General features: G+C 38.9%; 1 protein-coding gene across 2 annotated transcripts in view; it reads left to right on the top strand.

Moving 5' to 3' along the window:
• Lonp2 (lon peptidase 2, peroxisomal) overlaps positions 1–13,953 on the top strand; it is a 100,062-nt gene that overhangs the window by 22,429 nt on the left and 63,680 nt on the right. For both annotated transcript variants that reach the window (XM_070011919.1, XM_070011920.1), the window contains 3 exons: positions 7,459–7,622; positions 9,141–9,235; positions 13,017–13,275. In XM_070011919.1, coding sequence (XP_069868020.1) covers positions 7,459–7,622; positions 9,141–9,235; positions 13,017–13,275 — 518 coding nt within the window. The remainder of the gene's footprint in view (positions 1–7,458; positions 7,623–9,140; positions 9,236–13,016; positions 13,276–13,953) is intronic.

Below are 13,953 nucleotides of genomic sequence, written 5' to 3'. Positions count from 1 at the left end.
TTCTAGTTCCATCCATTTCTCTGTGAATGCCATTATTTTGTCCTTGCTAATGGCTGCATAGTATTCCATTATATATAGGTACCACAATTTTGGGATCCATTCATCTGTAGTGGGGCATCTGGGTTATTTCCATATCCTGGCTATTGTGAACAGTGCTGCAATGAACATGGAGGTACATGTGTCCTTGTATCCTGGTTCCTGTTGTTCAGGATAGATGCCCAGGAGTGGTATGGCTGAACCATAGGTTAGGTCTATATTTAGCTTTCTGAGGTACCTCCAGACTGCTTTCCAAAGTGGTTGTATTAGAGTACATTCCCATCAGCAGTATAATAGTGTTCCTCTTTCTTTGCATCCCCTCCAGCATTTGTTGTTGGCTGAATTTAGGATGCAGGCCATTCTGACTGGGTTAAGATAGTATCTCTGGGTTGTTTTTATTTACATTTTCTTTACAGCCAGGGATGATGAACATTTCCTCATGTGTTTCTTTGCCATTTTTATCTCTTCTTCTGGGAAGTCTCTCTATAGTTCTCTTGCCCATTTAGTAATTGGTTTGTTAGGTTTGGGAGGGATTAGTTTCTTGAGTTCCCTGTATATACTGGATATTAGGCCCTTGTCTGATATATTGCTGGTAAATATTTTTTCCCAATTAGTTGGCTGTCTTTCTAGTTTGGTTGCTATGTCTTAAGCTGTGCAGAAACTTTTTATTTTAAGGTAGTCCCATTTGTCGAGTCTTTTTCCAATTTGCTGTGACCCTGAGACTCTGTTCAAGAAGTTCCTTCCTGTGCCTATGAGTTCAAATGTCTCTCCTACTCTGTCCTGAAGTAGTTTCAGAGTTTCAGGTTTGATGTTGAAATCTTTATAATCTATTTTGGGTTGATGTTAGTGCATAGTGACAAGCTGAGGTCCACTCTAGTTTCCTGCATTTGGCTGCCCAGTTTTCCTAGCACCAGTAAAGAGGCTATGCTTCTTCCACTGTATGTCTTTGGCTCCTTTGTCAAATATCAACTGGCTGTAGGCGTGTGGTTTTATTTCTGTATCTTCTAATCTATTCCATTGGTCTTTGGGTCTGTTTTTCTGCCAATACCAAGCTATCTTTGTTATTATGGCTATAGTAGGGTTTTTAGTCCAGTATCGTGATCCCTCCCGTGTTGTTTTTTTGTTTTTGTTTTGCCTAGAATTGCTTTGGCTATTCTAGGTCTTTTGTTGTTCCACGTGAACTTTTGGATTGTTTTCTCTATTTCAGTAAAGTACGTCATTGGGATTTTAATGGGAATTGCATTGAATTTGTATATCAATTTTGGTAGTATGGCAATTTTCGCTTTATTAAGTCTGCCTATCCAAGACCATGGAAAGTCTTTCCATTTCCTGGTGTCCTCTGTGATTTCTTTAAGTTTTTAAAGTTTTCATTAAATAGTTCCTTTACATCTTTGGTTAGGTTAATTCCTAAATATTTTTTGAGGTTATTGTGAATGGGGTTGTTTCTTTGATTTCCCTTTCTGCTTGTATGTTGTTGGTGTACAGAATGGCAGCTGATTTTTGTAGGTTAATTTGTATCCTACTACTTTGCTGAAGTGGTTTATAAGTTCTAAGAATTTGAGGGCGGAGTTTTTGGGATCATGAAGGTATAATATCATGTCATCTGAAAAAGGGATAGTTTAATTTCTTCCTTCCCTATGTGGATCCCTTTAATGTCTTTTTCTTGCCTTATTGCTCTGGCTAAGGATTCCAGAACTGTATTGAAGAGGAGTGGTGACGGTGGGCATCCTTGCCTTGTTCCTATTTTTAGAGGAATTGGTTGTAATTTTTCCCCATTAAGTATAATATTGGCTGTTGGTCTGTCGTATATGGCTTTTATTGTTTTAAGGAATGTTCCTCTACTCCTGTTTTCTCCAGAGCTTTTAGCATGAATGAATGTTGTATTTTATAAAAAGCCTTTTCCATGTCAATGGAGATAATCATGGTTCTTGACATCTGTTGATGTGATGGATTACATTTATTGATTTACGTATGTTAAACCATCCCTGCATCTCTGGGATGAAGCCTACTTGATCATAATGTATGATTTTTTTGGATATATTTCTGGATTTTGCTGGCTAAAATTTTATTGAGGAACTTTGCATCTGTGCTCATCAAGGAGATTGGTCTGTAGTTCTCTTTTTTGTTGGGTCTTTGCCTGGTTTGGGGATGAGTGTGATACTGGCTTCATAGAATGAGTTTGAAAAAAAAAAAAAAAGAATGAGTATGGGATAGCTCCCTCTGTTTCTACTTCTTGGAAGAGTTTGAGGAGTATGGTTATTAGTTCCTCTTTAAAGGTCTTATAGAATTCCATAGAGAATCCATGTGATCCTAGGCTTTTCCTTGTTGGAAGACTTCTGATTGCTTCCTTTATCTCATTGTAAGATTTTGGCTTATTTAATTGATTTATTTCTTTGGTGCAGTTTGAGCAATTTGCATTTCTCTAAAAAAGTCATCCATTTCTGCTAGGTATTCCTTCCTTAGTGAGATAGTCTGGAAATAGTTCTTTATTTTTATTTATTTATTTTTGCACTCCTTCCCCCCCCCCCCCCAACTATCCTGTAACAAATCTTCAGTAAGAAAAAGTAAAACATTCACATTTAACATCTTAGCACTTTCAAACAGATTTTTATAAAGAGAAAAATGAGCTCACATCACTCTCATTGGGGATGTTTAGGGGATCCACTTCCTACTGTAGCAGTGCTGAGTGAAATTACTCTAGAGAAACAGAAGCAGGGTTAGATTTAAATTCTTTAGAAGAGAAAAAGGTGTCATCAGTTTGAAAACATAGAGTAAATATGAAGTATGGATTTGTGTGAGAAGGCCCTTCCTATTATTCTCTGATTGTCCAGTTAAAGATTTTCTGCACTTATAAGCACAAATCCAATAGAGAAAAAAACATTAATTTTTTTTAAAAATATGGCTATCTTCTAATATCTCAGGTGAAAAAGAACTAAGCCCTTTACAAAATCTGTGTAAACATCTGTCAAACACGTGTTGATTCTGTTCAGTCAAGGCTAAGGCATCATTCTGCTCAGCTCACTGGTGTCTTGCCTTTGAATTAACCATATTTTTTATTCAAATGCAATTTCAGCATTATATATCCTAATTAGGTGATTACATATATTTCCCATATTTCACAGTATTGTGGAGTAGTGATACTTAGTTAAAGTCACAAACCCATTTTAACCTTCACAAGGCAAATTGTCATTACCATGGTCTATAAAGTTTGTGAATTCTATGAGCTTTGACAATACAACTGAAATGTTCTTTATAATTGTTTGGATGTCTTGGATATTTGTTGTAATTTTTCTCATGGCATCCCTTATTGATTTGTATTTCTTTTCTTCTTTTTTTAGTTAATCTACTAGAGGTCCATCAATTTTATGGATTTTGTTTTATTTTATTGTTTCTTAGTCTCTATCTCATTAATTTCAGCTCTTATTTTGGTTATCTTAGTCCATCTAGTAACTTTAGGTTCATGATTTTCTAGTAGTTTTAGTTACAACATGAGATTACTTGGTCTGTCTCTATTTTTTTGATGTGTGCCCTGAGAGCAATAAATCTGCCCCTCAGGACTACTTTTGCTGTGTCCCACAGGTTTCTTTGTGATGTGTATTCATTTTCATTGAATTGTAGGAACTTTTTAATTTCTTCTTTAATTTCTTCTGTAACCCAGATGTTGTTCAGAAGTGAGTTGTTCAATTTCCATGTATTTGAGTAATTTCTATGGTATGCTTTGTTATTGGGAACTAGCTTGATTCCACTGTGGCTGGATAGAATACAGGGGATTATGTCAATCCTCTTGTATTTGCTTATATTCCTTGTATGAATTATGATCTGGTTTATTTTAGAGAAAGTTCCATGGGCTACTGAGAAGAATGTGTTGTTGGTGAAAAACTCAGTAGATGTTAATTAATTCTTAAGATATGGCATTATTTAATTCAGAGGCTTCTTTGCCAGTCCTCTGGTTGGTAGACCTGTCCTTTGGTGAGAGTGGAGTATTAAAGTCTCCTAATATTATTGTATTTGGATCTATTTTATTCTGGAAATTTGAGAGTATTTGCTTAACATACTTGGGTGCACCAATGTTTGGGGAGTATAAGTTGGTAATGGTGATATCCTCTTCAGGGATTGTTCCCTGTAGTAATATGTAGTATCCTTGTTTGTCTTTTTGTATTGATTTTAATGACAAGTTTATTTTGTCAAAATATCAGGATCGCAACTCCTGCCTTCTTGTTAGGAGCATTTGCATGGTAGATCTTCCTCCATCCCTTCACTCGGAGTTTGTCTGGCTGCGAGATGGGTCTCTTGAAGGCAACAAATGGATGGACCTTGTTTTCTGATCTAATCTTTTTCTTTTGATTGGTGAATTGAGCCTGTTAATATTTATTGTTATTATAGAGAGATGCATTGTGTTTCCTGTCATTTTCCTGCCTTCCTAAGTTTTTCTTCTTTCCTTTCCTCCTGTGCTTACTAAGTTGGACTTCTAGTGATATCTATCTGATGTAGATCCCTGATCTTGATTGTTTTCTTTTTTTGGGGGGGGGGGTCAGTCATAGGGCTTGAACTCTGGGCCTGGGTGCTGTCCCTCAGCTCTTCAGCTCAAAGCTAGCGCCCTACCACTTGAGCCACAGTGCCACTTCCAGTTTTCTGAGTGGTTTATTGGAGATAAGAGTCTGACAGACTTTCCTGCCCAGGCTGGCTTTGAACCCTGATCCTCAGATCTCAGCCTCCCGAGTAGTTAGGATTACAGGCATGAGCCACTGAAGCCCACCTGATTGTTTTCTTCAGGTTGTATTCCCCCTTTTAATATTCTTTGAAGGGCTGGATTATTATTTATGAATTCATTTAGTTTTTCTTTACTATTACAAATTTTAGTTTCTCCATTGAATGTGAATGCTAGCTTTGCAGGGTATACCAGTCTGCGTTGGCAGTTATTGGTTCTCAGGGCTTGAATGGTACTTTCCCAGGCTTTCTTTGCATTCAGTGTCTGTGTGGAGAGATCTTCAGTAATTCTGAATTTTTTTCTCATTATAATATAGCTCCTTCTTTGTTTTTTGCTGTGTGCAAGATTATTATTCAGAACTATCATTTTTACTGTATGTGCCTAGAAGTGTTCCTCCTGCTTGTTGTTCTGTGTGCTACTGTTATGTAGGTAAGATTTTCTCTTTTAAGATTGGGAAAATTTTCAGTGATTCTGATTAAGTGTCGCATTCCTTTATTCTGGTGTTCCTCACCTTTGTCCACCGGATTATACCAAGGTTAAATTTCTTGACACTGTCAGCTTGTTCTTCGACTTCCCTTTGGCATAGTTTGTTTTTTCCATATCTGAGACTTTTTTTTTCCAGTTACTGCATTTTGTCTTCTATACCTAATACTCTAATTTCCATTTGAGTCACTTTGTTAACTATGGCTTCCATTGTGGTTTGTATGGAGGAAATTGCACCATTTATGACTTCTACGTCCATTTTCAGAATATGAATCTCATCTCTTAGCAAGGTGTGTACTGAATCTACTTTTGAATGCCTCTCTTGTTTGAAAGCCTGTATCTTTTTTGATAATTCATTTCTTCATTCTTAAATTTCTGATCTATTCTCACTTTAATTCTTGAGTCATCAACTCTTCTATTTCTGTTTTGCTTCCACTGGGACTCTTCCATGGGTGGCTGCTGGCCTTTGGAGGTGGCTTGCTGTCTTGGCAAGCCAATCACAAAATCTTGTGATTTTTTTTGTTGTGATTTTCACATGGAGATTCAGGGATTATTGGAGACCATTCCCAAACTCTGACTGTTTTAGTCAATAGGTGACTGTCTTTGCTTGTTTCTGGATTGGTTCCTAGGTCAATTGATGAAGCTCGCTCTTGGCCCTGGGTTGGCTGAGAGACTTTTTACCCAGTCTCGGTTCTGTTGGTGGGGGAGAGGGGAGGCTGACCTCCAGCTGCTAGTCTGACCCATGTAGGAAGGACTCTCAGCTGTCTGCTGGAGATCACAGGCAGTTCCCGCCTGCAGCCTAGACTGTTGGTGCTCCCTCCTAGGGGTGCTCTTGACAAGACCAGATTGCTGTAGTCCGCTGAGCTCCTGACTATAATCAGGTGCTGGCGGCCTGAGCTGTCCAATCCCCAGCCCGAGATACACAGGTCAGGCATTGGTGAGATTTGGACTTCTGGTTCTCCCGCCCTGGACACATAGGTCTTTTGCTGTTATGGGAACAGATCCTGGCAGATGCGGTTCCCTGCTTTCCACCCTCTGCTGAGGGTGGACTTCAGTCGGGACAGGTGGGTTATGCAGCTCTGGTGGGACTGTGCTGCTGGGTTTCCCACCCAGAGCATGCAGTTAGGATTTCTTCGGCTGCTGGCTGCTATGGCCTGTTGGTTTTGTTCCAGGTTCCCTGCTTGATCATTCCTACTGCCTCCCAGGGGTGCTCTTGGTCAAGCCTGGCGGGCTGGGTGTGCTCCACGGGCTGGTGGGGCACTTGTACAGTTCCCAGTTTTAGTGGGACCTGTGGTCCAGGTGGTAGGGGGAGGGGTCTAGGTCAAGCTCTGGGGGTTACCGCCAGCACTAGTCTCCCTTGGTGGGGTAGGTTGTCCCCTGTGGGGTACTCACTTATCCTGGAACTGGTTGGGAGCTGTCCAGCGGTGCTGTGGCAGATCACTGTTTCTGTGCACTGTAGGTCACTGTCACCATGCTCCGAGTACCATTGGGATGATTATGGGCTGGGCCGGGTGGTGGTGATGGCTCTGAGTCTGTGTTTCACACCATCTCTGCCTCTGTTTGTGCTGTCCTGGTTGTCGCTGCGGGCCTTTTTTGTACTGGCTTCCTACAAACCACTGTGGTTCTGGAGGGCTGGGCAGCTTTGGTGGGATGGCCCAGAGCTACTACACCGGCGAGGGGTGAGGGAGGGGTCTTCATGCAGGTTCTGAGCTCTGAGGTTTCTGTCTCTGTTTGTACTCTCCAGATAAGCACTGGCAGAAGATCAGTCTTCTGCACTGGTGTTCTGCAGATGGACCCCTATAGCTCTGGGGTTCCCCCCACCAGGGCTGACAGGCTGGGTGGTTTTGGTGGATGGTGCAGGGCTGCTCCGCCGGTGAGGGGTGGGGGAAGGGTCTCTATGCAGGTTCCAAGCTCTGAGGTTTCTCTGTTCATAATCACCAGGTCTGGCACCGGCACCTTGGGAGTCTTCTGAGCTGGTATTTTGCAGACAATCCATTGTGGTTCTGGGGTCTCCAGCAGCCCCAGGCTGGGCCAAGCCATGGTTTGGCTCAGGTTAGCGGCCAGCAAGGGGTGGGGGAAGGCTTCATCTGCCTTTTAATTATTCTGAGTTTCATTTTCAAAAGATATATATCATAGCCTTAAAGATGTATATTCTATACCAATTATAACCTTACTTGTACTTGGGTACTTTATTTCTACTTTAACTTGACACACAGTTTTTTTCTGTTTAGGTTATAGCAATACGTCCTATTAGGAGGATTACACATATCCCTGGTATTTTAGAAGATGAAGATGAGGATGAAGATAATGATGATATCGTCATGCTAGAAAAAAAAATAAAAACATCCAATATGCCAGAACAGGCCCATAAAGTCTGTGTCAAAGAGATAAAAAGGTAAATTACAGAAGACATTAATTCATTAGTGTTCATTAAGGTTAAAAACTGATGCTTATGGAGACTTGATTCTGCTACTTTGGATATCAAGCTGAAAGCTGAACTGTTAATGATATGTTTTCTGATCTTTCTTTTTCTTATGTTTAATCTATATGTAGACTGCTCTGGCCTATTGAAAACTTTTCTTTCTTTTTATGGCTTTCCTGATGGCTTATGCCTTTGTGGAATGCTTTCTGCTTTTTTCTTTACTTCCCAGGAGACACTAATTATTAAACTTTTTAAAATTTTATTTACAGAGTTTTTGAGACAGGGTCTCTGTGTATAGTTTAGGCTGGCTTTAACCTGAAGACTTGCCCCAAGTGCTGAGATTATAAGCAGATGTCACCCTACCAGCTATTAAAACATTTGAATTCATTCTAATCCTAATTCAAAGTACTTTCAGTAACCTTTTTTTTGTCAGTACTGGGTTTGAACTTGGCCTCACACTTGCAGCATTTCCTTGCTTGTTCATCTGGTGTTATACCACTTGAGCCACATCTCCAGCTATAATCTTAAGTGCTGAGGAGACATACCATTTCCATCTACATCTACCATTTTCTATCAGGCTTAATTGTTCTAGCTTTCTTTTCATTGTCTAGAATAATAGACCATGCTTCCTTGTTTAGATGTTGTGTTTATTCAGTTATTTTTGTATCTTCACTTACACTGAATTTTTTTCTTTTGTTTGTGGTGCTAGGAGTGAAACCCAGAGCATTCTAGGCATGTGTCTACCACTGAGCTACTTCTTCAGCTCTGGTTTTTATTTTTCTTTAGATTATAAATGGCAGAGAATAATAACTGTAGGTATCTCTTTGTACAGGAAAAAGTCAGTGTGCATTTTTAACAAAAAGACATATAGTTATTTGCATAACTTTAGTTAGAATGCCATTGTTCCTTTATATTGCAATGTGTGTGTGTGTATGTATATGTGTTTATGCTCATGTGTGTATTGTATATGTGAGTGTGTGTGTACTGGCTAGATATTGAACTCAGAGCCTGGGCAACTAGGCACTGGCTCTTAGCTTTTTCACTCAAGGCTGATGCTCGACCACTTGAGCCACAGCACCATTTCCAGCTTTTTGATAGTTAATTGAATATGAGGCTCATAAGCTTTCATGCCTGTCCTGGCTTCAAACTTCTATCCTCACATCTCAGCCTCCTGATGATTGTAGGTGTAAAATGCGGACACAAATTATTTTTATTAACTAGCTAGTTAAAAGCTTTTCTCCGACTGGACACCTGTAATTTGAGCTACATAGGAGGCTGATATCTGACGGTTGATGTTCGAAGCCAGCCCAGTCAGGAAAGTCTATGAGATTTTTATCTCCAAATCACCAAAAAAAAAAAAAAAAAAAAACACCACAAAAATTTTCAGATTTGTTTATAAATATGCATGATATGCATAATGCTTGATTTGATTTTTCTGTTGTATGGAACTTTATGTTCTTGAACATGTCTGTTTTGTATTCTTCCCCACAGACTCAAAAAAATGCCTCAGTCGATGCCAGAGTATGCTCTGACTAGAAATTATTTGGAACTCATGGTGGAACTTCCTTGGAATAAAAGTACAACTGGTAGGCCAACAAAATAACATTTCAGTTTTAGTCCAGTTGTTTCCTAAAAAGCTTGTGCAAATTTTTACTATAGATGAACATTTATTCAGAGATTGCTCTTTGCCTATTGAACACTTTTGGTGGCTTATTGAAAGTTGATCATGCGTATGTGAGTTTATATCTGAGCTATTTTTTCTGTTGGTTTGGGTGTCTGCTTTTGTGTACTGAAACACACTTTCTAATTACTGGAGTTTGTAAAATAACTCAGAATCAGGCAGATGATGCTCTTTAGTCTCATTGTTCAAGATTGCTTTGGCTAATTTGAGTTCTTCTGTAATTCCCTGTGAATTTTAGTATTTCCCATTTATGTTAAAAATGTCACTATTTTTTTCAATTCTGCCATCTTGCTGATATCACAGCCTATATTAGTGTTTTTTGATGTTCATTACTTGTGCATGTCTTTGCCTAACTTTGGAAAAAATGGGACTTTTTTATAGTTGATGAAATAATGTACTTCTCAATACTGTCAATCAAATAGTAAACTTTATATACTTCACAGGTTTATAAGAAAACTAAACTTTGAAGTACTTATTAATAATTGCTAAGTATTACTGTAAACATTATTTGTTCTCCAACAGAAATAATTTCCAGTGAAGAGAGGATGACAGAGTAGATTTACTATTTTGACATTTTTCTCCTACCAGAGCCTACTTAAATCCTTTTTATCCCTCAATAGATTTTTTTTCCTATATTAAAAGCATTTGATACCAGTTTTTCTGGGTTTTTATATTTCCTTGGTGGTAATATAAATTCTGTTTTTTCTTTCTTGCATTTGGTTTTGCTATTTAAGTTTACAAATAAATTCATTCAGTTCTCCAGATATTGGCAGCTATGCCCATGATCCTAGGCTGAGACCTGAGGCTCATGATTGTAAGCCATCCCGGATATACATGTCTGTGAGACTCCTATCTCCAACCAAACAGCAAAAAACAAAACAAAAACAAAAACAAAAGAAACAAAACTGGAGGTATGGAAAATGCCAAGTGAGAGCTTGAGGCCGTGAGTTCAGGCCCCAGTACCAACACACACAGACACACACACACACAAGATTACAGTATTTATTGAGTTCAAAGTATATTGATAGCTTAAATTACTGTTGACATAAAAATAATTGTATGGGTCACTTAAAAAAAAAAAAAAGCCGGGCGCCAGTGGCTCATGCCTGTAATCCTAGCTACTCAGGAGGCTGAGATCTAAGGATCACGGTTCAAAGACAGCCCAAGGCAAGGAAAGTCTGTGAGACTTACCTCCAATAAACCGGAAGTGGCACTGTAGCTCAAACGGTAGAGTACTCGCCTTGAGCTGAAGACCTGAGGAACAGTGTCCAAGTCCAGAGTTCAAACCCCACGACCAACTAAAAAAAAAAAAAAAGCAGCTAATCCCACTTTTGGGCATTTACCCAAATGTTCACAAACAAGACCACACTAAAGCTACCAGCACGACTATGTTTATTGCAGCCTTATTTACCAAAGCTAAGATATGGAACCAACCCAGATGCCCCTCAGTAGATGAATGGATCAAGAAAATGTGGTATATATACACGATGGAATTCTATGCCTCCATCAGAAAGAATGACATTACCCCATTTGTTAGGAAATGGAAAGACTTGGAAAAAATTATATTAAGTGAAGTAAGCCAGGCCCAAATAAACATAGGTCCCATGATTTCCCTTATTTGCAGTAAAGCAGAAAAGGTCAAAAGCTATGTACATTTGACCATATAAGATGTTGTTAAGTGAAATGAACCCCAAGATAAGGACACAAGTGGTTTTTTTCTTTCTTGCTATTGTTTTTAATGTATTTAAAATGTACTATGTGAGTTTTTTGTTTCTTTCGTATGTTCTTCCCCCACGGTATAGCCCCCCCCCTTTTTTCACTGTATTTGATGTCGGTGCCCTGCATCTTGTATATACATTTTTCTAATTTGGGGAGGGGAAGGGAAATAACAAAATGCTTAAATAAGGATACATGCTGACCCATTGTAACAATGAGATGTACAAGACACTATGTTGAAAACGAACTTTACAACTTGTGGGTGGGGGGAAGGGGAGGAGTTGGGGAGGTGGGGAGGGAAGGGATAGTAGGGGAAAAACAAAGGAGGAGGTAACAATGCTCGATAGGAAATATACTCATTACCTTACTCATGTAACCATAACCCCTCTGTACAGTATTTCAGCTATATTATCCCATTAATAAAATATATACTTAAAAAATAATGGATACTTCAAAAATGTTAGTCCCCAAAATACATTTAGGGTTTATAGATATACTAGATTAGAAAATAGTTATTTTTAATTTATTAAAAAAATTATGAAGAAATTCTAAGTTTGATTTCTACTTCCACAAAAAAAAAAAAAAAAAAAAAGGGCAGGAGGGAGGGAAAAGAAAGAGGAGAGGAGAGGAAGCACTCTAAGGAGAGAGGAAAGGAGAGGAAGGAAGGAAGAAGAGAGAAGAAGAAACCTGCCTGTTAGCCTCAGAAGACCATCCTTTCTGGCATTGACAATGTTCGTTTTTCTCAAAGAGGCTTAGAATGAAGCATACTTATGTTAAATGAACTATGCTGAGTGTTTCAGGTTTAATTCCCCTTTTTAGCTTTTCTGGATAGGGTCCTTTAACACATTTGCTTATGGGTATAGCTGGTAGATCTTCCTGTAGGTTTTTTTGGGGGGGAGTCCGGTCATGGGGCCTGAACTCTGGGCCTGGGCGCTGTCCCTCAGCTCTTCAGCTCAAGGCTAGCGCTCTACCACTTGAGCCACAACACCACTTCCGGCTTTTTCTGCCTATGTGGTGCTGAGGAATCAAACCCAGGGCCTCAGGCATGCAAGGCAAGTGCTCTACCACTGAGCCACCTTCCCAGCTCTCTTCCTGTAAATTTTATCTCTCTTAAGAAATTTGTTTATCTATTCATCAACTGAAATGATAGTAGCACAGAGTTTAAATTTTCAGTGTCTATTATCTCAAGCAATATTAAACCCTAAGCAGAAAAACTAAAACCAAGTATAGTTCTCCTCAAAGACTCATTTAGAAATTTGTCTTTTTTTTCTTTTTGTGTGTAGTATTGAGGTTTGAACTCAAGGCCACTCTCTTCTTTATCTTATCAATCACAGCTTACATTCTACCACTTCATGCCTCCAGCTAATTAGAATCTCTTCGTCCAGGCTGTCTTCAAACTATGATACCTTCAGAATAGAAATATAGGCATGAAGCTGGGCACTGGTGGCTCAGGCCTGTAATCCTAGCTACTCAGGAGACTGAGATCTGAGGATCGAGGTTCAAAGCCAGCCCAGGCAGGAAACTCCATGAGACTCTTATCTCCAATAAACCACTAGAAAACTGGAAGTGGTGCTGTAGTTCAAGTGGTAGAGTGCTCGCCTTGAGCTGAAGAGCTGAGGGACAGAGCCCAAGCCCAGAGTTCAAGCCCCATGATGGACAAAAAAAAAAAAAGAAAAGAAATATAGGCATGAATCACCAGCATGTGGCTCCAAGTATATTCCTTTTGAAAATTATATTTTATTATCTTTAAGTAGTTGTACAAAGGGGTTACCATTCAGCAAATCAGTTTATAACTATAACGCATCTTGATTGATATCACTCCTTTCATCATCCCCCCCCATCCATCCTATCCTTCAACATTTTTAATATTAATAACATTTTTTCCTAAAAAATATTTTTCCTTTGCCAAGCTTGAAGGGAGCTCTTTCACATAGATATTCCATGATATTTCTGTTGGTTTTTTTTGACAGATCGCCTGGACATTAGGGCAGCCAGGATTCTTCTGGATAATGATCATTATGCCATGGAAAAGTTGAAGAAAAGAGTTCTGGAATATTTGGCTGTTAGACAGCTGAAAAACAACCTGAAGGGTCCAATTCTGTGCTTTGTTGGTCCTCCTGGAGTTGGCAAAACAAGTGTGGGAAGATCTGTGGCCAAGACTCTAGGTCGAGAGTTCCACAGGATTGCACTTGGAGGAGTGTGTGATCAGTCGGATATTCGAGGACATAGGTAATATACTTGTTTCAGCCTCCCTTACACTGATCATTGCCTTACCCAAGCAGATTCATAATATATATCCACTTTTCTTTAAAAGGGCTATTTGCAGTATATTGAGTCAAAGGGGCTTTTCCAAAGCATTAGTTAATCTAAATCCAATAAACACAGTGTTCTACTCAATTAAATTTGACAGTTTTGTGGCAGTAGGTAGATAGTCTGAGTTTCAGCTTTTCTGGAATTTCAATGGAATGTAATTGTAAATTACTTTTTAATTGGTTCTTTATCATGTCTTTACATTCATTTTGTCTTAACATTTCATAAATAATGATGATATGGTAACTCTTCAAGATAGATACGAACACTTAATACCAGACCTTGCAATACCAGAGTTTGAACTCAGAGCCTTGTACTTACTAGGAAAATATTCTACCACTTGAGCCACATCCCCTGCCCATAAGTAATCTTTGATAGTACATCATTCTGCTTGCACTGTAAATTTCCTTTTGTGAAAGCTGGCATGTTGTGAACATGAGTGGTAAAGAGGAAGGTTAGCATAATTACTAAAGCTTAGCCTTGAATTTTGGACTCTATAAAATTAATATGCAATTTTTAAAAAACCGTGTCTCTAATTCATCTATATTATTAGAATCAGATTTATGTGTTACATATGTTGCTTGCTTTTCTGGTCTC

The sequence above is a fragment of the Dipodomys merriami genome, unplaced genomic scaffold (genome assembly GCF_024711535.1).
Source record: "Dipodomys merriami isolate MVZ:Mamm:240054 unplaced genomic scaffold, mDipMer1.0.p SCAF_85, whole genome shotgun sequence".
Classification (NCBI taxonomy): Eukaryota; Metazoa; Chordata; class Mammalia; order Rodentia; family Heteromyidae; genus Dipodomys; species Dipodomys merriami.
The sequence above is the reverse complement of the archived record's forward strand: the minus strand, read 5'-3'. Positions and strand labels throughout refer to the sequence as shown.